Raw genomic sequence first — 27,889 nt, forward strand, 5'->3', positions numbered from 1 at the left:
TATTTGCCTACACAAACATACACATATAAGGAGGCTTTAAAGAAGAGTATTCCGTGGAGTTATTTAGTGTGCTGTTAAATAATCCGTATATCGTTGACTACAACAACGGCCAAAAACAAACACAAACCCATCCGGTTTTAACTAGAGTTGAATAGTGTATTTCCTATTCTGGCAATAAGGCTGGGCGGGCTTTGTACGAGATGCAATGTAGATTACAGTCTTGAGTTAGCGTTTGTTACTGTGGAACTGGGAGCAACGACAGTGATCGTTAATCCGGATTAATGTCCGTGAAACACAATGGTGTGGTCCTGGTGTGTAAATACAGCCGAAGAGAAGGCACGGGATGCACCCTATTGGAAAAGTCTCCGGGGTGGTGGTGGTGGCGGCCACCAATAATAATCTCATCTACGAAACGTAAAGCACCCAAAGACGGCTGTGTGGTGGGTTCGTTCTCGACTTGAGTCTGGAACAGACAGAGTCCGGAAAAGGGCCCCTCCGTCTCGAGACACTATTCGAATTAGAGGGTGGATGGGACAGAGTCTGGAGAAAAATGCCCCTCAGTCTTTGCACCAACAGGGAGCAGATTGAGGCGGTGGGTGAGGTCTCGCATCATCACCCTCCGCCTTCGCGAAGGAAGATACCAAGTCCGCTCTGAACTAGAAAGGAGGAGGCAGCATCGAGCGAGTGGAACATTCCAAACGGTCAACATGACGATGCGCGGGGGAGGGGTTTTCCTGAGACGAAGCCCCGCCCTTGTCATCCGCTCGGCCTCCTCCCCCACCCCTCTCGACGGGGCCGGCTGTCTTCATTTGAGCCGAAGGGGGCGAGGCAGCGTGGCGCTGACGTCACCGCGCTGCCGAGCCGCGTAGGGGGCGGGATCTGAGTGGCTGCCGCAGGAGCAGCGGCTTAGCGGAGCTCCAGCTCCCAGGCTGCCTCGCGGCCTCATTTGAGCCCCATCTTGAGCAAGGGGAGTGAGCAGTTTGAATTTCAGCTCCTTCGGCGGCGCTTGCGAGCAGAGCGCGCTAGGAGTGGAAAAGGGGCTCGGCCCACTCCGCCTCGCCGTACTCTCGCCCGGCAGACGGGAAAGCTGGTGCGTCGGGAGAGAGAGCGCAGAGCCGCGTCTAGGAGGCCCGCCCGCCTGAGGGGGCCGCTGTGAGCCGGGCTCGTTCCTTCCCCCCTTCCTTTTTTGCCCCCTCCTCCTTTCCTTCCCCCGGCAAGATGCGTCTGGTGCTGATCTCCAGGTAGAGAGCGGAGGCAGGGCGGCCTGCGCCTCCGTTGGGCTCGCCGGTTGCTGCTGCTGTCGCTGCCGCCGCCGCCGCCCCTTTCTGAGGCCTGGCTGGCTGGCTGAGTGACTAGCGGCCTTGGGCCCGCCTCGGGGACCCCGGGTCTCGCCGGAAGCCCAGCGGAGCAGCTCCGCGGAGCGCGCCACCCGGGCTTCGTCACCTAGGACGACTGCGTGGAAGGCACCGCGGCTGCCAAAGGGGACGACTACGGACCTGGACTGAGGGAAAGGGAGAGGAGGAGGCGGCGGCGCCGCCCGCCGAGAGGCCCGTAGCCTCTGCTAAGGGGGAGGAAGAGGAGGAGCAGCCCGGCCGCCGCCCCCCTTCTCTAGTCCCCCCTCGCCAACCCCAGGCCTGGTGGCTGCGTGGTGAGCTCGGAGCAGGAGGAATGTGCGAGGCCGCCGGCGTCTGCGTTGCCGACCGAAGAACGTGATCCTCCCCTGCGCCAGGCCCAGCTCGTGTGGCCGCCCGGCTCGGGCTCTTTCCTTCGCCGCCTTCCGCTCGGTGTGTTGCCGGCTCCCGCGAGGGCAGGTGGGCGGAACCCCGGACGGCTCTTCTCCTGCCCGCCTCCTGCTTCCCCCGGGGAAGACACCATGTCCAAGATGCCGGCCAAGAAGAAGAGCTGCTTCCAGATCACCAGCGTGACGACGGCCCAGGTGGCCAGCAGCATCACCGAGGACACCGAGAGCCTGGACGACCCGGATGAATCCCGCACCGAGGACGTTTCCTCTGAGATCTTCGACGTGTCCCGCGCCACTGACTACGGACCCGAAGATGTCTGCGAGCGCAGCTCCTCCGAGGAGACTCTCAACAACGTGGGCGATGCCGAGACTCCCGGGACCGTCTCTCCCAACCTGCTTCTGGATGGGCAGGTCGCCGCCGCCGCCGTCGCAGCCTCCGGTGGCATGCAGCCGCCGCCTTCTCCTGCTCTGCCTTCCTCCAACGGAGGAGCTGTTCCCAGGAGCACCGCGGTGCCCCCAGCGGCTGCCGCCGCCTCCGTGGCGGCAGGAGGCAGCAGTGCGCCAGCAGCTGCTGGTCCTGGAGTCACGCCGCTAACGGCTGCTGCCGCATGCAGTTCCCGCTTCAGGGTGATCAAGCTGGACCATGGTACTGGAGAGCCCTATAGACGGGGGCGATGGACGTGTATGGAATACTATGATCGGGATTCGGATGGTGGGGCTGTTTTAGCCAGGACTGGGGATTGCATTAGACACAACAGTACTTTTGAACAGGCTGTTCAAGATAGGGACAGTGGCCTAGGGGCTACTGGTGGCTCGTTGATAGTCTCAGGTGTGGCAACTTCGGCGCATGGTCCCGAGTCCCTGGCTGACAGTTCCCTTGCTGCTGTGTCACAGCTGCTCCAGCCAGAGAAAATAAGCCAGCCCTCTCCTCAGCAGCAACCTAATTTTGTCATTGGGCAGCAGCCCATAGGCGGAGCCGTGCCTCATTGTAGTGCTCAACCGATCTATTCAGGAGTTACAGCAGCAAGCCAGCAAATGATGGCGCCTCAGCTGCAGACTCAGCCGCAGGTAAATGCACAGGGCATGGGACAGGCTGGACCCAATGGGAAAGGCATGCCGCCTTCGAATGTAGCAATAGCCCAGACGAGTTTGCCCATGCCACAGCAGCAGGTTCAGCAAGCAAATGTACCAGTGGCTCAGGCTCAGCAATTTGCTTATCCTCAGTCGCAGATTCCACCAGTGCATTTGGTGCCAGCCCAGACTCCTGGCCAACCAGAATATGTTCATATGACAGTAATGCAGTCTCAAGGAACTACTCAACAAGCTGCTTCAGTCCCTGTTCCAAGCACTGGAGCACCCAGTCTTCCAGCAGCACAAGTAGCTGGTCAGAATCCCTCCCCTATAGGTGCACCAGTGATGGGAGTATCTTCACAAACTGGTGAAACAGTGGGACAGGGATCTGGGCTGATGCAGAGTGGCCTGACTCCAATTCAGACTGTCATTCCACAGCCAGGAGGTGTGGTGCAGCAAGGCATTGGACATACAGGGGTTGTGCAACAGAAATCCATGACTCAGCAGCAAATGGGTGGAAGCAGTCAAGTGTCTGGTGCTCCTCACAGCGTGGTCTCTGGAGTTCAGAATGTGCCTGCAGCTGTGCCCGGTACTAGTGTGCCTAGCGTGTCTACAACTTCTGTTACTATGCCAAATGCCCCTGTTACTTTAGTCCAATCCCAGCTGACCAGCCATACATCTGTCAGTAGGAGTTCCAGTGTTGTCCAGCAGCATGTTGGCCTTCCACTAATGCAAGGCACAACCAATGTACTTACAAACCTGCCACAATCTAACATTGGACAATTTCAGACTCAACCTTTAGGACAGATTGATGATACTAGAAGAAAATCTGAACCCCTACCTCAACCACCACTTTCTCTTGTTGCTGAAAGTAAACTTCTTGTGAAGCCACCTATTCCGGACACTTTGACAAACCCTCTTAACTTACCTGCAGCTACTCCTATGAACAGTCTTGCTAGCTCTGTCTTTGGCATAGCTATTCCTGTTGATGGTGATGAAGACAGGTAATTTATCTTTTTATTATATTAAAATGCAGGTGCTTAGCAGCAAATTGGTTTAATTGCACATCCATTTACTATGTTTTCCAAAGTCATAATAATCTATGACAAAGGTATTTGTTCAAAAGATGTGACAGAGGAATAAATTAACTTACAGTTTTGCTGCATGAGTAGTTTAGTGACAACTATGTACAAAGCTGTGCAAGAGAGAACTTGAGCAAAAGGAACTAGGAATATTAAGCACCCTTGCCTGGAAATGAAAAATAGTGTTTTTCTATAATTGTGAGAAAAAGACTTCCAAGCCTACCACATGCATTTGGTAACATTCAGGGAACTAGGATAACTCCTTTCTATGGTTTAAAGCACAAATTGGCAATACTTTTAGTTATCTATATATATGAAAAAATTGTCATATGAGCTGAATATTGCCAAGTCTATTTTCCTAAGCTGCTAATATGTGTATAAAACAGTGATGAAATTTTACCAATGGAGATCAAGGCGATTCTTGAGGAAATGTATAAAATCAGTGAGCAGACAACATATTTCAGTATAAGGGATGCAAAGTTAAAAAAAATGATCACCCTGGCTTCTAGCTGACATGCTTCTAAATAGAACCATTGCTTTATGACTGTTACAGGGAGGAAATAGGTTGGCGTTGGGGGGATCTGTGATTAAGCTTGCTTAAGTGTAAGTCAGGTCTATCTGCGACTACTGATCTTGATGACTGTATGCTACCTTTGGGTTCAGAGGTAGTATGCCTCTGAATACCAATTGTGGGAAGCAATGGCAGGGAGCAATAGTGGAAGAGGGATAGCTTTTATCTCCTGTTGATGGGCTGCTCAGAAGTATTTGATGGGTTACTGTGGAAAGCAGGAGAGGCCTTGGTCTGATCCAGAAGGGCTATTCTTACACTGTTATGTTTAAAACAAATGGGCTATAAAGGCAGCCTAATCAGATGTGTTTACTTGGAAATAAACCCCATGCAAGTTTGCCTAGTGAGCAAGAGGTAGCTGGTTCAAATCCCTGCTGGTATGTTTCCCAGACTATGAGAAACACCTATATCAATATAGGAAGATGCTGAAAGGCATCGTCTCATACTGCGCAGGAGACAGCTATGGTGAACCTCTCCTGTATTCTACCAAAGAAAACCTCGTGGTTCTGTGGCCGCCAGGAATTGACACTGACCTGGTGGCGCAACTTTACCTTTAAGTGTGGAGGATTCCTGCATAAAGGATTCTGAGAATTTTCAAGAAAAATACTTGTAAAGATATTTTTAATAGTACAGTGGACAAAAAATAAGCAAAGGACATTCTCCACTATCTTTAAGGAGAGCTTTATGTGGTTTCTAATTCACTGCATTGTAGAAAGTTCCAAATCTGGAACTATGGCTTGTCAATATTCTATAAGCTATTGAAAAACTTTAAGAAAAGGAAATTGCATAATTGTTAAATCCTAAACTGCGAGAAAAGGTGTATTTGTATAAGGCAAGTGGGAACCTGGAGGGGGATGTGTAGTAGAATCTTCATGAAGAGTAGAATGGACAGAGAAGACTGACTCCTCTCTGGTAAATGACTCACTTATATGCCCTACATAAGAACCTCTGACCTAGGTCTGTTAGAGTTCCTCTTGGTAAACTTTGCTGTGTGGGAAGGGAAATAATTTTACTCATCTTAGTGCCATTTTAAAGATATGAATAACTTGCCTGAAACTGTAGTTTCCGTAAGTATCTCTAAAATGCTGTATGAAATCGGCATGTACTTCAGAGTATTTGGTTTCATTTGAATTGTAAATACTGAATAGAAACTTTCCACTTAGGAGATCCTAACCTAATATAGGGACAACTACTGTCAACAAATTTACTTGTGATTAAATTAAAAACAAACCCCAAATCAGAATAGGTTTGTATGGCTTTGTGGTAATTGATAGCATTAACAGTTGGATATTATTTTTATAACTCAGCATTGCAATAACGTGCAAACACTATTTCCTTGTTGCTGTTGGCTTTGTCTTGGAGATCCTCTGTTCAACTTCCAGATATAGAATTTGGATCAGAAGTGGAATGAAAATAGAAAATCACAGTTTTTATACTAATATACTGTACACAAGATTATTATTTTTTACTCTGAGGTGTGTTGAATTACAGGTACTTTCTCAATATGAATTATTTTTTATTTCATACAGTAGTCTTAAGCATGCATACTTAGCAGAAAGTTCCATTGAATTGGTTAGGCCCTACTTCATAGTAAGTGTATTTAGAATTGCAGCTTTAGCTTTCCAGCTGATACTACTTGTTAGAGACTGTACAAGGGGCTTTTATCATTGTATTCTAGAAGGCAGGATATTCTATGATGTAATAGTATTGTTTAAAACAAGCCTGCTTTTTTTGAGCCTCTCCACCCCCCACCCCTTTGTAAATGTCAGGTATAGTATATGATTTGTTGAGTAGCAACAAATGCTAAAAAAAATCCCTGCACATTGTTGCATACAAGTGGAATCCATGGTACACTTAAGGGATCTGCTTGTGTGAAACAATGGCCTCAACAGGCCTTTTCTCAAATCAACATAGCATACTAGATGTATGTTCACATGTACATATTTTCTAACAATCATCTTTCTTCTGCCTCCCATTTAGGATACAGATCTCTTACAGAAACATGACCTTTTTTTTAACCAATTGAATGTCTCTTTGCACAGAAAAAATGTTAAGGATAAGACTTTGCAGAATGCAGTGAAACATTCTGTTTAGATCTAAAGTTACTGTTAAACTGTTAGGAACAGCTTAATTTTGTTATAAGTCAAACAATTCAGAATTCACCTCCAGGAGGATTTTGCCAAGATGGGTGTGCAGGAGGAACCCATTATCTCAATGTGAGACACCACTTTTATTGATCTTTCAGAAAGTAGTCATGGGTCATAAGAACAGCCCTGCTGGATCGGGCCCAAGGCCCATCTAGTCCAGCATCCTGTTTCACACAGTGGCCCACCAGATGCCGCTGGAAGCCTACAGGCAGGAGTTGAGGGCATGCCCTCTCTCTTGCTGTTACTCTCCTGCAACTGGTACTCAGAGGCTGGAAGTAGCCTATAGCCTTCCAACTAGTAGCCGTTGATAGACCTCTCCATGAAGTTATCCAAGCCTGTTTTATTTAGCTTGTTGTACTTGAGTTAAATTGCTTAACTAACATTTATGTTAATCTCTGAGTCAGAGAAGATTATAGAAGTAGTGTTCAGTGTTTTTCTTAATCTATGATGCTAATGGTAATCTATTCTGAAATCTCTAGTCATTCAGTGAAGAGGGCCAGACAATAGTGTCTGGCTACTGTTTCCACCTACATCATAATATAAGACAGGTTGCCTCTTGGGCTACACATTTTAAGATGCTTTATTTATTTATTACATGTATATCCTGCTCTCCCTCCAAGGAGCCCAGAGTGGTGTACTACATACTTGAGTTTCTCCTCACAACAACCCTGTGAAGTAGGTTAGGCTGAGAGAGAAGTGACTGGCCCAGAGTCACCCAGCTAGTATCATGGCCAAATGGGGATTTGAACTCGGGTCTCCCCGGTCCCAGTCCAGCACTCTAACCACTATACTATGCTGGCTGGCATGAAATGGGTCAGAGCCAGTCTGTGTCCAAAATGCAGGAGATATATTAAGCATGTTCAAGTACCTGTAACATGACTTAAGGGGGGATTCGGTTAATGAGCAGTAAAAAGACTATTGATGCAAATGCTATTTTTGGATTCCTTTCTTGTAATGCATGTGTTTAGAAATGAAATCTATGTGGTGTAGTGGCTAGAGTACTGGACAAGGACTGGGGAGACCCGAGTTCAAATCCCCATTCAGCCATGATACTAGCTGGGTTACTCTGGGCCAGTCACATCTCTCTCAGCCTAACCTACTTCACAGGGTTGTTGTGAGGAGAAACTCAAGTATGTAGTACACCGCTCTGGGCTCCTTGGGGGAAGAGCGGGATATAATAATATTTATTTATTTATTACATTTATCATGCTAATTTCTTCATGGAAGTAACAAGGCCACTTTTGATATGGTTGCTTCAATTTTTACTCACAGCCCACTAGTCAGATTGCTTAGGTGGATATAAGTGCTGCAGAAGAGGGAAGGAATCTACTAAATGACAGCAGAGTTTTGCTTTCTGGTTGTAGCTTTGCTCACAGTAAAATGCAGCTATGGTAAGAAATGCAGGTGGAACTGGCTGCTTTGGAAGGTTAGGGAAGTAGAGTTTTATTGCCGCAGTTTGGCCAGAGCTATGGTTAAGCTACCAGGTGCATCTCTAGCTCTTGCCAGACTCCACCTGACTTGAGTTAGCATTTCAAGGTCAGAATCCTGGAATCTATATCCATTTCTAACAGAAGATGGAGAGGATGCAACAGCAGCTTCTCCCAGTCTTGTTCAGCCTTCACTCTCATCTGTTGTGGGCAAAATTTAAGCCATGTTTGTTCCAGCATGTGGACATAGATTAGCGAATGAATAGCTAGTAAGAAGTTTGTTATGTTTTCAAACTCAATTTGAAGTTTTTAATATTTAAAATACTTATATTTTAAATATTTCTTCTAAATAGAGCTTAGTGGCAATACAGAGCATAGTAGCAGCAATTTATATTGCTAGAAACTGCCATTTTAAAAATCATGCTATTATATCTTAGGGACGGAGATGCTATGTTTTCTCATTGGCAGCAATACCATATCAAAAATACATTAAGAGATTGGTTCTTTGCTCTAGGTACCAGTTCAGAACAGTCTCTAAGTGAGTGTGAGAGATATGTACAGAACCGGTCAGGGGAAGTTCAAAGGTGGGGGGTGATAACTTTAAGGGTGGGGGAGGGTACATTTATCTCTCCCTCTGCTTCCTCGCTCCCCCCCTCCCCACCAGCGCTCCATTAGTAAAGTCCCCGTCAGGGCAGAAGCATACCTCCCTGCCACCCCATTCCCTCTTTGGCTAGAAGTGCTGGGTGCGTGTGCACGTTGGGCCTGTGCTCGTGCATGTAACATGTGCCCATGCACTTGGCACTTAAGGTCATTTCTGGCCCAAGAGGGAACAGGGCTGCAGGGAGGTAAGCTGCCGCCCTGATGGAGCCTTTACTAACGGAGCGCTGGTGAGGGGAAAGCGGAGGAAGGGGTAAGTGCATCCTCTTCCCCCCCCCCCCGCCTCCGAACACATTTTGTGTGTCTGTGTGTGTGAGTGGGAGGGAGGGAGGGGGGTGGGGGAGAGGGAAAGGGAACACTCAGGGATATTGGAAGGGATCAGGAATGTGGTATGGCAAGGAATTCCAGATCACTACTTCAAAATGAAGTATTGTCTCTGTCTTGTGGAGTGATATGAAGCAATTTAAGACCCTAGCTCTACTGAGAACATTGCCTGTAATTATAAGGCTTGGTAAACAGTATTGGTCGTTCTCTTCCTTAAATTATTTATTTATGGCCAATCACCATCCAGGATTTTTTTAAAGCTACATAGGGAGGTGCTGTATGTCCCTGCATTTGGCACACCATTCTTAGCCTCCTGCCCTGTTCTAGTTGGCCACCTTCAGAATTGTGTGTGCCTAGTTCTGTTGATTCAAGAGGTAATTGGATCATTGGACCATCATTGGTGCCTAGCATAGGAAATAAGGGTGCTGATTTGGCAATATGCAAAAGAATTCTAAATTCAGGCAGATTGGAACTTTGCATTCAAGATATAATTGTAAAGTATATTCTGCTATGTGTGTTGTCAGTTCTCCACACTGCGTTCAGAAACTAAATATGCAACAAATGTGATTTACTGGGTAATGTTTCTTATTAATAGAGTATGTCCTGTATTCTTGTTCTTTAGCTTTATTTTCATAACCAAAACTAGCACAAACTAAACTGCTAAAAATGAAATTGCAGACCTTTCTTAATCCTGTTAAATCCAAACATCCGCTAGACTTTTAAAAACATAACTAGCTGATTACTATACTTTTGGCTCCTGAGAAATATGTTGCCACTCATGAAAGCATATATCACTGGAAAAGCTTGTTTAAACCTCCTACATACTTTGTGGGAAACTTGGTGCAAACATTACCAGGCTGGTTAGAAAAGGCGTAGAGTACAGATATAGCTGACCAGTGTGAACTGTGCAGGCTGTGGTCCAGGAACTCCAATGAATGGCTACAATTGTGAACTGTCAGTGGCAGCCGCCAGATTGTTGAAAACCTGATTGTAAGGATCTCTTCATAGAGTATCTTTCTCTGTCCAGTTAAAAAGCTTATTTGTATGGTCTACTAATTGTTGCTGATAAAGTATTATAAATGGTAAAACTGAGCTCTTGAAGCCTCTCATAATGGAACAAAGCCTTCCATTAGCATTAACATTGATAAGAGTTTCTTGCACAGTGTATGTACTATATACTCTATTTAAATTTTTAAAAAGGATTATGCAAATTGGAAACAGTAGGCACTGCTCAGATCCTGCTGTTACTGAATTTCATTCCCCATTTAAAGTGGTTTTTGGGCATGCTCACAACAGTTACAAGTCTTCTATGTTTTCAGCCTCCGAAACAGAATTTTGTCATGTTAAAACAATTTGTAAATGCAAATCAGAAAGAAATGTAGGCAAGAACCCTGTCTTGGCCTTAAGCTTGTTCCCATGTGATTCAGCAATGCCATTCTTCTTTCCACTGCTAAGTGACTTTCTTAAAAATAGAATCTGTTAAACAGAGCAGTAAAGTTGATTTTGTGGACATTCAAATTCTTAACAGTTCTGTACATGAATTCAGCAGCGAGTGTCTGCTGTAGTCATAAGATAGAAAGGCATACTATGACTACTGCAGTTTTTGAAAATTTTCTGTACTAAATCGGATGGACTAAAATGTTTCAAAATTAGTACGTGAGGTTCTGTTCCCCATTTCTGGAGCCTATAGTGAAGGAGGGAGTGAGGGGGAAGTAGATTGTTTTAAAAGTACATTTTTGAGAGGAGGGGAAATAGGTTCCTTATAAGGTGTATCATTTTGCCAAACTTTAGTGGGAGTAATATGGATAAAACATAAGTAAAAACTAGCATGTCAACCTTGTAATGGCTTTTTTCTAGAAACATTTAATTTTTCTGTCTTTCAGACTTATTAGTACACTAGTATTTTTAAGCCCGTTATAATAACGGGTGCTAGCCTTCCCCCCACCCCTTTGTGTGTGTGTGTGTGTTTGTGTGGGTTTTTTTTTTAATCTCTCTGTCTGTCTCTCTCTCTGTGTTTGTTTCTCACTTGCTCTTTGTCTTTGTTGTCCTCCGAGGTTTTTCCCCCCCTCTCCCTTTTCCCTGTGTCTCTGTGCGCTTTGGTGGCCCTGCTGCCTCTGCTTTCCTGCGGCTGTCGCAGCCGCATCTTCCTCTGCGGCCATTTCCACCCTCCCTCCCAACTTCCGAGACCACCTTACCCCGGCCCGTGTCAGTTGGGCGAAGAAAAGTCCTTAATTGAAGAGGGAGAGAGGAGCTCGCAAGCAGAGCTCCTGTCTCTGCAAAGCCTCTTCCTGAACTGGCGCTTTGGGCGCGAAGGACGCCTATTGGGTCCTTCGCGTCCATAGTGTCAGTTCGGGCAGAGCCTTTGCTCAGAGAGGAGCTCTGTTTGCGAGCTCCTCTCTTCCTCTTCAGTTATGGAGTTTTCTCGCCCAACTGTCACGGGCCGGGGTAAGGTGGGTTTGGAAGTTGGAAGGGAGGGTGGGAGTTCGGCGGCAACGGCGGCGGCAGTTGTTTTTTTTAAAGTGCTTTCTACGGTCTCCGCTCGGCCCCCAGTCCCGGCCTCCGTCTCCCCGGCTGGTCTGCGTCTCCTCTTGCTGAGGCGGCGGCTCTGCCGCTGCCTCGGCCATTTCCCCCTGCCGTCTCTTCTCTGGCTTCATGGTGGCCGCTTGGCTGCTCCGCTGTTCATTTTGGAAATGCCGCCAACGGGTGTTTGGGTCCCGCTGCCGCCTTTGTCTTGAAGCGGCTGCCAAAGCCGCATCTGTCCTCGCTGCCTGCAGGTGATCTGGTCCCCCCGCCGCCGCCTCTGTCTCCAAGCGGCTGCCAAAGCCGCATCTGCCCTCCCCGCGGCCGGACAGAGTCAAAAACATGGCCGCCTTTTGTCTGTCTCCGTTCTGCCTCGGCCGTCCTATGCATGCGCTCTGCGCATGCGCAGAACAGGCCAGGGAGGCACGGACACACGCTTGGTGTCCGTCCACGGACGGACACCAAGCGTTTTATTAGAGAGGATTAAATTTGCATGGAAATGTTCAAGAATCAACACAAGGAAGTATTTTAGTATGATGGTTTCACTATTAAAGCTGTATCAAATTTCTTTCTGGTGGAAAAAATGTTATCTTCAGATTACTAGGGTAACATAGACCTATTTTGCTAGCTTTCTTAGTGGTAAAAATTTAGACTGCCAAAATGCAGGCTTTAAATAAGAGCTTGGATTATGGCAGTATGTTTCTACTTTCTAGGAATTATTTCCTAGTGACTGCTGAAGAACTCCTACATGTCTACCAATGAACACAAGCACATCACAAAAGATTACAGGGCATGGTTTAGGACACATGCTTGGTTCATATGGTAAAGTGTGCTGTCAAGTGGATTTTGACTCCTGGCGCCCACATAGCCCTGCAGTTTGCTTTGGTAGAATACAGGAGGGGTTTATCATTGCCGCCTCCTGTGCAGTAAGAGATGATGCCTTTCTGCATCTTCTTATATCAGGCGGCAGTGATATAGGTGTTTCCCATAGTCTGGGAAACATAGCAGCGGGGATTCGAACCAGCAACCTTCTGCTTGTTAGTCAAGCATTTCCCCGCTGCGCCACTTAAGGTGGTGGGTTCATATGGAGTGCAGGTCAAACCTGTCAAGCTTTGCTGTTGCCCCACTTGAACAGAGTATGATCTAGTGCACACCAAGCACTCTTATAGTTGCTAATGGCAGGGGAAGTTGTCTTTAGGGAAGCTTGTCCACCATTACTGAGCTTCTTACGGTATCTGTTCTACTTCAGGGAATCACAAGAATATATTTGAATACTGCTAGGTAAAAAGTGTCAGTATATGCACACATCTTTCATGTTGTCTGCTTATTTCATGCAAAAAGACTGTAATTGAGTAACCTATTGAGCTATTTTTTTTCTTGAAGAAAAAAACGTGTTGACATGGTGGATTTTTGGAGTGGATTTATGATTGATGGGACTTATAACTAAACTGGGCTTGAATTACCAAAGGGGTAACACTAAGAACTTATCTAGTAGAAATTGCTTCCTCTTATCACTTGCCCTGCCAGTGGTAGTTCATTAGAGGAAAGACTGCTGCCAGCTGGTCTGTCCCAATCATCTTTTGGCATGAAGAGGCACTATTGAACAGGTGTAGCCACCTAATGGCACAGCGAGGAAATGACTTGAATACCAAGCCAGAGGTTGCTGGTTTGAATCCCTGCTGGTATGTTTCCCAGACTATGGGAAACACCTATATTGGGCAGCAGCCATATAGGTAGATGCTGAAAGGCATCATCTCATACTGCATGAGAGATGGCAATGGTAAACTCCTCCTGTATTCTACCAAAGAAAAACCACAGGGCTCTGTGGTTGCCAGGAGTCAATATCGACTCGAATGCACACTTTACCTTTTTAGTGTCCTATGAAATAAAAGTACAGTGGTCCCTCGACTTACGTAAATAATCCATTCTGAACGCACGTTCGGAGGTCGAAATTTTCGTAAGTCGAGGAGCGCACCACGGAAGTCTGAAAACATTCGTAATTCGAGGAAGCCGCATCTAAAAATTCGTAGGTCGAGTAAGCTGAATCTAAACCGGCAACTACTTCCGGTCTTTTTTGTCGCTCGTAATTCGAAAACAACGTAAGTCGAGTGGTTCGTAGGTTGAGGGATTACTGTAGTTGTAGTGGTGTGAAGTGAGCACACTAGGATATTGTGTACAGTGCTCCCTTTAAGGCGTGCGCACATGCGTGTGCTCACAAGTTTTATGATGTCCGCTCAGTTAATTTTAGATCCTGCTCGGTTTGAATCAAGGAAGCCCCAGTCTGAATGCACGTGCGCACATACTATCTTGATACTGCCGCTCAGAACAACATTCATTCCACACACAGATGGGAAAGATTAGAAAACACTGATTGTGTACCTCGGTGTAGAAAAACTGTAGTATCGGATGCAGCATTGTGTGATTGGCTCCTTAAGGTAATCTGGTCCCAAATCATTTAGAGCTTTAAAGACAAATGCAGGTGCTTTAAACTGAGCCTAGAAACAAATTGGTAACTAATGCAGCTGAACCAAATAGGTATAACATGTTAACTTAATTTTCAAACCAATAAGATAAAATGTATGTTGTTTCTTCCCACTCTGGGCAAACTTAGCTGTGGTTCCCAAAGTCAGCCCAAATAGAGGAGATCCAAATCCTAGTGTTCTCATTCCTGTGAGACTTGGCAATCTCATAACTGACAGCAACCCAATATTACTTTATTGCATGTCACTTAGCTATTGACTGAGAAAGTTGTAGTATCAGATCATTAAGGCTTTCATAGATCAAAACCAAGGCCTTGAACTTTCTGCCATAATTAGAATTTTCATCTGAATGTCCTGCTCAAATAATGAGTAATCACAGGGTAGAGGCTCTAACAAATAATGTCTTGCACCCCAGATTCTCGATTTGGGTGTTCTTTCATTATTGATCCTTGTAGACTAGTAGCTTGCTTATTTTTTCATCTTCAATATTAATGACAGGCATAGATAAAACATAACTAATATGCTGGCAAAGGATGATATTTTGGCATGGGAACTAAAACCACAAACAGTACTGCTAATGAATGTGAGGAGGGAACATATAATTTTTATAATAAACACCCATCTCATCCAAAAACATGGTTTTTGTAAGTGCTATTAGGAGAAAACAACTTGAGTTTTCATTCCTTTTGAAAACAGGCAGAAATGAATAGAATAGAATAGAAGCAGAAATGGAATCCAGTGGGAACACACACTCAGCCCTTTTCACTTTGGCTCAAGAGATTACTAAACCAACATATTAGTTTTGTTTTATTAAAAATGAGTAGTGGTCATCTAGATAGAAGCTGCACTTAGCTTGTACCCATATTCAGCTTGGCCTTTAGATGTTTCTCATAAATCTGTGACTTTCAGCTGGAAAATTAAATGGTCTCTTGCTCTGCTGTGTTTGTGGGTATTTTGCAGCATCTTCAGTAATTGCTTTTAATGGAATTATTTATAGGGGGAAGCCCCCCTCCCCAAACTGAGAGATAACTATGCACATCTGGCTTCCTGGTTTATGCTTCACAAAAAGAATAGAACATTCAGCCAGCTGGAAAAGGCCTTGCTTTTCCTGATTATAGACCCTAGGGTTGCAGGAAATGAGACATGGACAGAGTATTCATATCCACCCATAATTAGCTGACTGTAGGAAGCATTGAGCATTTTAGAAATGTTAGAAAAAAGAAACAGAATTCATAGATCATTCTTGGGGGGCGGGGATGTGGAGAATTAAGTCAGTTGAGAAAAGATCCTCTATTTTATTTATTTATTCATTCACCACCACTCCAGTACATTACTACTTGGGGTAGCTCACAACATCAAAACACATACAATGTAAAATAAAACATTAATAAAGTTAATCAAGTTAAAAGACCCCTATGATTATCTGAGCCGACACAATGTGTTTCTTGCCACACCCAGCCCCCCAAGTCTGCATGGGGGAAGGAGGGAATTCCTGGAAACTGATTGGGGACACCTTCTGCAAGTGGAGCTCTGCTTACAGAAGCTGCCTCTCCCTGATTTGGGGGGGGGGTTCCCCCTTTTCCTGCAGCCACCTGTGCTAATCCCATGCTATTGCTGACGGTCCTTGACCATTAGGAACAGCTTTTGTAGGGCCTGAAGGCTGCAGGAAGAAAGGAGTATAGGGCCTTGTGCTGGCACTGTTGCATCTGTACTGCTCTAGACCAGTGTTTCTCAATGTTTTTGGAGTCATGGACGAGTACATTATTCATGCACAGGTGCCTGGACCTGCAGTTAGAAAGGGGGTTACTTCACTTGCACTCAACCTCACCCCCAGGCACCCCCCCAAAAAAACAACTCCGGGCAGCTCTCTGGAGCTCTTTTCCAGGCAGCCCTTGCTGCTGGATAATGTTCCTTTCGAGGAAGTGAAATGAACGTTATCCAGAAGTGAGGGCTGCCTGGAAATGAACTCGGAGAGCTCCTGGTGGTCCCCGCTGACCCAAAATTGGTTTTTGGGGTGTGTGATTCTTATTAGTGATGCCTCACAGACCAGCACTGGTGGTTGAGAAACACTGCTCTAGACACTACCCATTGATTCTTCCAGGTCACTATAATGAGAACACCAATTTAGCTGACTTCTAAAATTTGATTTCAGAAATTGTATCTACATGAGATCTTCTGTGTCTGTGTTGTTCCATTAAAAGAAAATTCCATAACCTAGCATAGGTAATCGTTTTTATTAGGGCCACTCAGAAAGTAAAAAAGCTACAAACAGCAAATTTTGAGTCCTAGAGAACCCTTCATAAGGCTAGAAGATAAGCAAAAGGAATGGTTGGTGACAGGGGGAGTTCCTATATCTACACAGGAATCTACACAGTCCCCAACCAACATTAATCTTGAGTGGCTCCCCCAGATGGCAGACACAGAAAGTCAAGACAATGCATGTAGGAAAACAGACAAGGGTGATACTTCTAGTCAGTGTTCCCTCTAACAGGGATTCCCAGATGTTGTTGACTACAACTCCCATAACCCCCAGTCAGAGGCCATTGCAGTGGAGGGTGCTGGGAGTTGTAGTGAACGACATCTGGAAATTCCTCTTAGAGGGAACAGTGCTCCTATTTGCTAAATCATTGTAAACCGCTTAGAGAGCTCCGGCTATAGAGCGGTATATAAATGTAAGTGCTATTGCTATTGCTATTTGCAACTGTTTGTGTGCTTTGGCAAAGCAAAATATGCCTTGACATCATATTTTGAATCTCCATCCCAGCCACTGTTTGCTGTAAGGTGTGTGCATGTGTGCGCTCTCACAAGTTTTCTGATGCCCGCTTAGTTAATTTTAGGTCCTGCTCAGGTTGAATCAGGAAGGCCCCATTCTGAATGCTTGTGCATTTTTTTCCAATTAATTATGGCTCTAAACAGCTAATAGAGGAAATCAGTAGGTACAGCTTGCTTTGGATTCCTCACATTTTCAGGTGCCTCTCCCAAAGAAGATCTAGGCAGTATCAAGGGGACATGCCACTTCCACTACCAACCTTAACTGGCTGACTGGCTTACCTCATGCACTAATAATTACAGCTAATGTTTGATGGGTACCTTTGACCAGTGGGAATGCAATAGATATTTTCTAAAAATAATGCAATACGCTTTGCTGGCAAATGAGGGTTGGATACCTCACACAAGAGCAAGGAAATAGTGAGAGGATACTGGGAAGGTAATGTGTGAAACCTTCTGTGGGGTAGCTAGAAGTTGAAAGCATCAGGCAGCAGAGTTGATAAAAATTATTTTTTTAATTTTAAAAATTGGATTTTAAAACATTTTAATCAGATCTTTAAATTTTAATCAGATTGTATTTTTAAAAAACCAGTTTAAAAAAAGAACCTCTGTCAAAGATATCATCCGGAATATTAATCATGACTTCTCTGCAGGGGGTGAACATGCAGCGCACAAACACACACAGTCAAGCCTCTCCCCCCCCCCCTTGCTCTTTCTAAAAGTGCAAAGACAAAGAAGGTCAATAGATGAATAAGAGGATTTGTGGGGGATGGAGTAGATCTGAGAGAGGAGGAGGAGTCTGGAAATAAATGCAAGGGAATAGGGGAGGAGAATAAAAAGTGAAAACAAAAGTGAACAGCACCAGTGTTCTCTAATTTTTTTCATCCCTTTGCAGAATGAGTTTTGTTCTGGGCAGCAGTATTAAGGCAGCGCACGCTCATGCATTCAGAGTGGGACCTTCCTGATTTAAACCCGAGCGGGATCTAAAACTAACTGCAAGGACATCAAAAAAGTGTGAGCATACATGCACGCCTTAGAGGGAACACTGAACATTCATGCAGTCCTGAGGAAACATTTCCCAAGTGTATCCTCCAGTGTAGAAGGGAAACGCCTATCATGGCAGCAGGTCATAAGAGACCCTGTTTGGCAATATTTCAATGAAGTTCCTGTGAGTAAGACAGGCATGTGTGCAAAATGCAAACAGTGCAACAAAGACATGCAAGGCCCAGTTGTGCAAATGAGACAGCATTATGAGACATGAGTACCTACCTTCTAAAAATGAAACCTACATCTATCTCTGAATATGTACTACGGTTATATTGAACAAGAATGTACTTTTGCTAGAAAATGATTAACTAGAATCTTTCTAACTAATGATTTAAATCATTAAAACCGTTTTTCTGTGAAGTGATTTAAATCATGATTTAAGTCAATTTGATTTAAATCAAATCAACCCTGTCAGGCAGGCAGGGGATCAAGGCAATGAAGAGTGGGTAAAGAAAAGCTCATAAAGGGGGAAATCATGCTGATGTGGAGACATACATAGTAAGTAAAAAGATCAAAATTGAAGTGCATGTGTGGGCAAGGGGTGGCATAAAGCACAAGATACTGGGAAGTGGGCTGGGAGAAAAGGAGGAACGAATATAAAACATAATTGACGACTCTCCTCCAGTTTAGCACTAGGATAGTATTGCTGTTAACTTGATTTAGAGATTGTCAGCAGCAGGTAACAGCACAGTAGCATACTCCTTATACCTCCCAGTCTGAATTTCAAATGAGGGTTTTCAAAATCCTGTATTAGAGAATAGTCAATGTTCTCTTTCTAAAACATGGTTGTTAATCTATTTCTGGAATAATTAAAACAAACATGCTAGGCAATTAATCTCTACAATTGGCTTACTAGTGGAAAATGTTCAATTCAGCTGGCCCTTGAGTTGCCCAGAACTGCCAATCTGAAGCGCTAGGCTCCTAATTGCAAAAAATCTTTCATAAAAAGATAGGCCTACCACATAGATCCTAGGCTGGTAGGATATGCCAAATAGTCAGCACTTACCTTGTCTCTCCAAGCACAGGGTCTCCACTGTGTTTCAGAGGCAATGTCTTCTTGCCACACTACTGCAGTGTGAACTCTTAATTATTCTGTATCTAACAGCATTCTTATACATTACCATGGAATTTCTGACTGCTAATTTAGCAGCAGAATGCTTTCTAAACTTGAGTTGTGCTCATGTTGTCATTCAGTCTCCACTTAGAAGAGTTTTTACCCTGGCAAGATGCAATGCCCTGCCTTCAGCCCCCTTAGAGGGTAGATATAGAGGGACTCCCTATGGGGACAGGCTCTGCCCATGTTGGGAGGGTCAAGTGGAAACGGTTACCCATGTGCTGTTGGAATGTTTGTTCTATAGAGACCTGCGTCGAGATCTCATTTATCCTTTGATGGCTAAATGCCCAAGTCTTGATTCTCCTCAGATGATTGGCAGGCTGTTGGAAGGAAGTAATTCCAGCCTCACCAGACAGCTAGCTAAATTTTGTAGTGCAGCCCTCCGTTTGCGTAAGAGCTTAATAACGGGGAAATAGGTGATGGATTTAAGGCCAGAGCAACTTTTGCAGCTACAGTGTGGCTAACTGCAGGTGGGCACGCAGGTATTGGGATCATTTGTATATCAGCAGTAAATCTAACAAATTTTTCCCAAGCTCCTGAATTGTTTAACCCCTCTCAGATTCAGGAGTCAGGAAGGCAAATTTTGATTTGTATGTAATAATCTCATAAGTCTGCTGTCTCCTTTTATTCTTAGTTATGTATTTTTAGTAGTACTTTCAGTACCTTGATCTATGTTCAGGAGGACTTTTTTAGTTTATTTGGTTTGATTGTTTGTAGTAGAAGTTTGTTTGTCTTCTCTCCTACATTTGTTTTAATCTCATGCTGGTCACTGACCGAAATAAAGAGATTTGATCATTCAGTGACAAACCATCTTTATTCAAAATAGAGTTAACCACTTTAACAATCTGAATAGGATCTCCTTCCCTAAAAGTAAACATATTAACCTTTCTCCCTCGAAGTAGGAGGTCACAGCTCACAAAGGGTTAACTTCCACTCCTTGCTCCCGGTAGACGGGAAATCTCAGGTGTTTTTCAAGTAGCTGAAGTCCATCCCCCTTCTCCCAGCATGCTCAGGTGTGATTCCCCAGTTCCTTCCTGTCTTCGCTCCTGATTAGACATGCACCTGGGCTCCTGCCCAAATTCTAATCTGCATTCATTCTTCTACCGGTGAGCCTTTCCCCTTTCTACAACTGGGCATGGGCAGCTAGCAGCCTGGGGACACCTTAGCAGGATCCCACAGAAAGCATTGGGGTGGTGGCGGTCAAAAGAAGGCCCTTAAACAGTGCCGCTGCAATTTCCCTGCCCCTCAAAGAAAAGAACCCCCCCAAGAAGGGGGGGCAGACAAAATAGAGTTAACCACTTTAACAATCTGAATAGGATCTCCTTTCCTAAAAGTAAACATATTGACCTTTTCCTCTGGAATGTCATAAATAGACACCTTAACTGCTTATGGTTTATGATAAACATGATATGTTTTTTTTTAAGGTTGACTGAAAACTTGAAGCATTCCTTATCAGCTCAAATCTATTTTAAATGTTAATACAATATTAGTTTTATAATTGGTCTACATATTTTACATATTTGATTCCTAGGAACAAGGCTTAACATGCAGGCTCCAACTGGGATCCAAAATGTAGCCTTAGGTGTACCCAGAGTTTAGGCATGTCCAGTGGGACTTTTGAGTTTAATCAGCAGGACCTTGTCCCATACTACAAAAGCAGTGTGCCATGTGGCATGGTGACATCTTGTATGAAGACTACATTTTGGGTTTGTGCAGCAAGCTGTGCAGTTCTATGGATGTCACTCATTGTATAGGCAGACCTTGATATTTGCGGGGGTTCTGTTCCCACCTGCAGTGCGGATACCGAAACCATGAATATCGAGGCATTGGGGACAATGGGATTGCGGGGGTTAGGTTCTGGATCAGCTTGAAAATGGCTAAAAATTGGTCAAATTTGGGGGGAAATGCAGGGGGAGCTCCTTATCATGCTTTTCTGCTCCCCCTGAGTCCTGGAGTGCCCCCAAATCACCTGAAAATCACCAATTTTTTTGTTTCCTTAAGTGGAGCCATTTTGAGGCTCCGAGAAACAAGATGTGGGCTGGAAATGACCTTCACAGTCATTTCTGGCCACCCCTGACCTGTGGATACATGAGGTCAATCCCACCCACCCCCACCCACCCCCACACACACGTATGCTGAAGTTGGGTGTCTTTCCCAACCGTGAATAATGAATCCACAGATGATGGAAGCTCTCTTGAACTCTTGCACTATCTTGGAAGGCAAACCCAGATTGCAGGGAAGTGTAGCATTTTCCTCAGAGTGAACATTACTGATCTATATAAAGATAATTGTGTGTATAGCTTAAGAAATTGGCAACTGTAGGTGCTGTCAAACACGAAAAATTGAGTTTTATCTTTGCTTCTGCTGGAATTTTGGTATGAATCTGAGACTTGGAAACATTTACAGCTCAGGAAAACATTGATTTATCAATTCTGTACACAGAACCTATTGTGAAACTGAATTGTTTGGGGCCAACATTTTGCTTACAATATATGGCTTATAATTCTGTTTGTGCCATAAGTTACAGAATTGCAAAGAGGTTCTTCAGTTCCTTGAAGACAGATCTGAATTAGAACATAAGAATAGCCCTGCTGAATCAGGCCCAAGGCCCATCTAGTCCAGCAGCCTGTTTCATACAGTGACCCACCAGATGCTTCTGGAAGCCTACAGGCAGGAGTTGAGGGCATGCCCTCTCTCTTGCTGTTACTCCCCTGCAACTGGTACTCAGAGGCTGGAGGTAGCCTATAGCCTTCCGACTAGTAGCCATTTATAGACCTCTCCTCCATGAAGTTATTCAAATCCCTCTTAAAGCTGTCCAGGTTGTTGGCTGTCACCACATCTTGTGGCAGAGAATTCCACGAGGTTGTTTGTTTGTTACATTTATATCCCGCTCCTTCTCCAAGGAGCCCAGATCGGTGTACTACATACTTGAGTTTCTCTTTCACAACAACCCGGTAAAGAAGGTTAGGCTGAGAGAGAAGTGACTGGTCCAGAGTCACCCAGCTAGTTTCATGGCTGAATGGGGATTTGTACTCAGGTCTCTCCGGTCCTAGTCCAGCACTCTAACCACTATACCATCCTGGCTCACAGGGTGGATTAAAACATGGTTTGAGGTTAGCTATTATGTGCCTTGAGCTTGTGTGCCTTCCCCCGTTGACTGTATCTCAGTTTGTTCTAGCTTGTTCAAAGGTTGACTAGAACAAGGAAGGATTTGCGAGGTTTGCAGGCAACAGCTTTAAACCAGTGATGGAAGCTGAAATGTGTGTGTTGGGGGTGGGAGTGTGGGGAGCACACAAGGCCAAGGGAGTCAGGCCATTGAGAACTTGGGACATGAGGGAAAGCAGTCTAACAAAAATTACCTGTTCTTACAGTCTTACGCTTGCTGTGTCTAAACACAATGCAGATATCCTAAGCTAATCACCTGTTCTTACAGTTTCAGCAAATGTGTGACTGTAAGAACACCTCTTTCCCCTCATTTTGCAGGTGGCTTGTGAAAAGTATAGATTTCCTTTAGGATACTGAATGTGTTTTTACTTGCTGTAGGAAAATATATCCTATTAACTCTTTCAAGGTCTCCTTTTTCAAGCCTGAACTTGATATTTCATGGAAGACTTTCATGATTTGTGTAAAAGGGACTTTGCCATTTAATGTGGCAAGCTTTTGGTTAAGTAGCCAGTATGTGACTTCTTACTGGCTTCAAACTGGCAAATGTGAGTCCTTGAATTCAGGATTTCACAGCTTAAATTTCCAGTGCTTATGTCCCTCTAAACTTCATAGCTTAAGACTGTGTAATAGCTTCCCTGGTAAGAAAATTTCATAGGACACTGGGTTGGGTGTGTGTGTGGGAGGTGTGTGTGTGTGTGTGTGCGTGCATGCGCCATAGGATAGAATGCTTGACATCAAATTTCTATGTACCAATGCAGTATACTTCTGAATACTTTATGGTGGTAACAAGAGGGAAGGACCATTATTTTAAGCTTGTAAGGTGTCATCTGGCTGAATACTGCTTGGAATCGGACTGCCCTTGGTTTCATCCAGCAGTACCATTCTTACATATAATTTTTCCGGTCTATGTAGAATTTACTCTTCTACACTTTCTACTAGCCACATAATGGTGCAGTGGGTAAATGACTTGTCTAGCGAGCAAGAGGTTACTGGTTTGAATCCCCACTGGTATGTTTCCCAGAATATGGGAAAGAATATTCCCAGAATATAGGAAACACCTATATTGGGCAGCAGCGATACAGGAAGGTGCTGCAAGGCATCATCGCACACTGTGCGGGAGGAGGCAATAGTAAACCCCTCCTGTATTCTACCAAAGAAAACCACAGGACTCTGTGGTCACCAAGAGTCGACATCAAATCAAGGGCACATCTTTATACTTTCTACTACACGTATAAGTGAACTCCAGTCTATAACGTACTGTTCCATACTTTGGGCCTAGGGCCTTAGTGTGTAAATCTGAAACGCATCATTTCCCTCTTAACATTGTTATCCATGCTCAAATCTTTTCATTTCCTGGCTCTCATAGGAATCCTTCAACTACTTTCTACCAAGTGTTCCATTCGAACAAGTTAAAGGGATCAAAGAACTTCTGGGATAGGTATGAATACTTCAGTATGGAATGCATACATGCTGGAGTATGCATGAACAGCTTTGCACTGCTTAGGTTTCTTGTCAATTATTCTGTTTACTTCAGCATCTTGTGCAATGTTGTCAGTTTACCTACAGTGACTAGATTAGAGCAGCCACAGCATTCAAAAATTAGGTCAACTAAAGAGTTATTTACTTTGGATCTCATTGCGCATTAACACCTTTTCCTCAGTAGATGTTGGGAGCAGAATAGTAGTAATTCATTATTAGGTGCAAGAAGTGGTATGCAGATGGATACTTGGTAAGAAGTGATTAATAGCCCCAATCTAGTTTTTGAAGACTATGAACTTCACACTTTACACTTATGACTCTACACTTTAAATCACTGAAATCTTGAAACATTGAAGTCACATTATTGCAGAATTAGAGTAAACGTGAGATTAGCTTTGATAGGAAACACAGGCAGAATAATGACTACAATTCACTAGAGAAGTGGGTTTTCTGGAAATTTTGAATTGGAAACTTCTGGAAAACTCCCCATGCAGACTTTTCCTCATTCGCAAAAACTTGCATGATATGTGTGTTCTCAGAAAGTGTTACTATATATTTTTTTAAATGCCCTAAGTAGATTGTGATCTGATTTGGCATGTTGTTTGACCTGTTTGTTTAGTAGGCAAAAAAACACATGAAGTTCAATGTGGGGGAGTGGAGTGAGGGAAAATTAAAAAATAATAATAACCCCACCCCAACTCCGCTTAGTGGTTTAAATGTTACACTCAAATGAATTCAAAGCTTTAGGCCAGGGCTGCTCAATAGATTCTATAAGTGTTGTGGGACTGCAGTTGCCATCATCCCGTCACAGTAGCCAGTAGGGATGATGAAAGTTTGTTTTATTTGTATACTGCCCCAAACTTACTTCTCTGGGCAGTTTCCAATAACATAAAGCAAATTTAAGACAACAGTTAAAAACCAATTCTAGTTAAAAAGCTTGGGTGAACAAATGCAACTTTAAAGACTACTTAAAAGCTGTTAGAAAAGCTCTTATTTCAGCAAGGAGCGTGTTACAAAGTCTCGGGGTAGCAACAGCGAAAGGCCCTTGCCTGACTAGCCACCAGACAAGCCAGTGACAACTGCAAACAGATCTCTCAAGATTATCTCAGTGGGTGATAGGGCTCATAATGAAGAAGATGTTGTCGTAAATACCCTGGGTCTAAGCTGTTTAGGGCTTTATAGGTTAGAACCAGTACTTGGTATTTTGTCCTGAAACATATTGGTAGCCAGTGTAGTTCTTTTAATATAGGTCTCTTCGAGATGAACCAGAGACCAACCTGGCTGCTGCCTTTTGCAGCAGCTGAAAGTTGCAGTCCAACAGCTGGAGGGCTGAAGTTATACAGCCCTGCTTTAGATGGAAAGAGATTATTTTTACTGGAATACTCAATACATCAGTGTGCACTTTCACATACTTCTAGAGATGCTCACCTGAAAAACATTGGGTGACATACCATGCAAGGGTAACAATGCGTGCACACAATTTGTGCAACTCAAATATTAAACAAGAGAAAGCCCATTATTTCCAGTGGGTTTACTTTCATGTAACACCTGCATAACGTTTGCATTTGCAGAAGTGGTATACTTGCGCAACTTGCATGCATGCAACATTTCTGAGCTTATGTACCCTTATGCAGTATATGGAAACCCAAAAGAACCTACCACCATCTAACCACCTAGATATGTAAAAAAAAAAAAAGTATGCATGGAAGGTAAAAAACTGTCAACGTTGTAAATAATGGAAATATACAGTATCTCTAAAAACCTTACACAGTATGTCAGCCACTAATTATAACTATGAAATAACAAAGTTTGCCTAGCATTGACATCCGTTCATTGTTACTAATGAATTTTCATGAAACAATGGCCAACTCCCAGACTAGAACGACACATGTAAGAGCAGTGAGGGACTGCTCAAGGACATATTTTGGCGATGTACAGTAAGCCTCGGAGGGAAGGGGAGACTAGAGAAAATGGCCCCTTCCTCTGCTCAAGCACCAGTGCAACAGAAGTCCGGAACGCTCTGCTCTGTGTGCCGCTCTAGACTGAAAGTTGGCTAATATGTTTTTTAGAAATGGAAACTTTTCCATGGAAAAAATTAGCATGGAAAATTTTCCATACCACATCTTTGCAATTCATGCAGGTAGAAATTGGGGCATAAGTTGGGAAAGTCTGAAGAGGGTTCAGACAGGTAAATGCTTGGCAAAAACTGCAACAAATCCAATGTGGAGGATGCTACTTGTCAAAGTTGCATTACTAATTCAACAGCTGCAGTTTGGCTTTCTCACAATATTAATATTAGATTGGAATCCTGGTGGCTTTTTTGGCTTACGATGTTTTTGTCTTGTCTTAAGCTTTCTACATTGTGTTCAAACATTTTTTGTAGCTGAAAATTAAGCACCATCAGTTCTTTGCTTCAGTAAAGCAAATGCAAACAAAATGTAATAGTTTCCCTAAAACTTGCGTAGTCTAGGCAATGGGTTCTAGTCCTATTGTATTTAAAATAAGAGTGGTCTAAACTAACACAAAGCTTAGAATAAGGGGATTGTGATACGTACATCATGTATATGTGATCCCTCTCTCTCATGTTTTATTGTTAAGGTTACCCAGTCCCAAGCAGAAAATGTGTTTAGATGAAATGTTAGTGTTGGGCTTTCAAATATGTGGTTTATATCCAGCATTCCTGCTATGCTGGGGAATGAAAAAGATGCTAAATTTAATCCAGATGAAGCCATTAACTTCCATACTAAATAGTCATGACTATGTACCAATGAAATAGGTTAGTCATGACTAATTTAAGTAGCATTAATTAATTAATAGGACTTAGTTATGACTAACTTAATCTGGATGCTGTCCATTATTAAGAAAGTATGGTACAACCTGTTTCAGGTTTTGGGGCACTATGATTCAATTAACTTTTGCTTCTTGGGCAACATTTTAAAGAGAATTGTGGAGAGGCCTTTGATTTGGAGGCAGATTTGTTCAGTATTAGGTTCTGGTATTTGTGCCAAAGCTAGTCATAAACTCTACACCTTTTACCGGGGGGGGGGGGGGGGGGCGGAATGAACTGAGCATTCATCTATGATATACTTAATGATCCAGATATGCAGTTCACTTCCAACCAATGCTCCCTCTAACAGGGACTCCCAGATGTCATTGACTACAACTCCCAGAATCCCCAGCTACAATGGCATTTGCTTGGGGATTATGGGTGTTGTAGTCAACAACTTCTGGGAATCCCTGTTAGAGGGAACACTGTTTCCAACCATTCTGTATCACTTGCAGCATGGTTGGATTTCACCTTATCTGTGGTCCACATAGGAATGGTATGTGTGAAAGCTGCCCTATTGGCCAAATTTGCCCTTGGGAGTCACACTAAACAGATCTGGCTTGATACATAACAGCCAGCTAGGATGTGACGGCTGGCATGAGTTGGAAGGCATATAGACTGAATGTGTGAGAGAGATTCAAGCGATGAACAAACTCGGTCATCCCAGAGTTGTACAATGGACAGTTTTGGCAGATTGCAACCAACTTATTCCCCACCCCCACCCAGTCCTCCTGGTTTGATCTCATCTTCTGGAACAAATGGAAACTTTTTTACACTTGTCCCTGACTTCTACACATTTGGGGCATTTTCAATCTGTTTCATAGTAACAGCAGGGACCATATTGTAGGTTTGACTAAAAACAGGTTGCTAGCAGGGGATAGCAAATTCTGGCAGGCTCTTGCTAACAATGCACCCTGCTAAATTATTGGTCAAGGCATGTTGCCAGTGGAGGCAGGGTATAATGCCATACAGTGCTCTATACAACAGAAGAGTTCCTGGCATTAGGAAAGCTAATTCTGTTTTGGCTAGAGTGGGCTAGCTGAACAGGAGCTGGCTTTAAAAGCCTGCTGCTTGACTCGGGGATCTGCATGGTAACTAGACTGGCCAGTCTGGAGCTGAACAATGAGACACCCTAACCCAAATATGTTTTCCTTGTATGCAAACATTCCTCTAGCTAATGGAGGAGGGGGGCTCTCCTACATTTCAGTAGCTCTCTAGGTGCTTGCCAGGATTTCTTCTGTTATAGCTTTACGACTGGTTTCATGCCAGGATGAGGCTGTTGCAAAAGAGAAAAGTTGGCACTGTCCAGGTGATTGGCTACTCACTTGCTAGAGCCACCTGTCATTCCTCTCCTGTGTTCAGGGATGTGAACGTGGGGGGCGGTGCGGGTGGAGGACTAGAAAAATCCCATTCCCTCCTAAAGAAAATTGGAAACTCTAGAAAAAAATGAAACCTCATATGAACTATATCC

At 44.0% G+C, this 27,889-nt stretch overlaps 1 protein-coding gene across 2 annotated transcripts in view; it reads left to right on the forward strand.

Annotated features, from left to right (window-relative positions):
* Positions 1 to 1,534: 1,534 nt before the first annotated feature.
* The window catches only part of TSC22D2 (TSC22 domain family member 2), a 52,073-nt gene continuing 25,718 nt past the window's right edge, over positions 1,535 to 27,889 (forward strand). Inside the window, exons 1-2 of one of the 2 annotated variants that reach the window (XM_053311084.1) lie at positions 1,535 to 3,816; positions 23,479 to 23,550. In XM_053311084.1, the coding sequence (XP_053167059.1) occupies positions 1,874 to 3,816; positions 23,479 to 23,550 (2,015 nt within the window). In that variant the 5' untranslated portion in view covers positions 1,535 to 1,873. The remainder of the gene's footprint in view (positions 3,817 to 23,478; positions 23,551 to 27,889) is intronic. The other variant, XM_053311085.1, reaches the window with a different exon arrangement.

Source organism: Hemicordylus capensis, chromosome 3 (genome assembly GCF_027244095.1).
Source record: "Hemicordylus capensis ecotype Gifberg chromosome 3, rHemCap1.1.pri, whole genome shotgun sequence".
NCBI classification, from domain to species: domain Eukaryota; kingdom Metazoa; phylum Chordata; class Lepidosauria; order Squamata; family Cordylidae; genus Hemicordylus; species Hemicordylus capensis.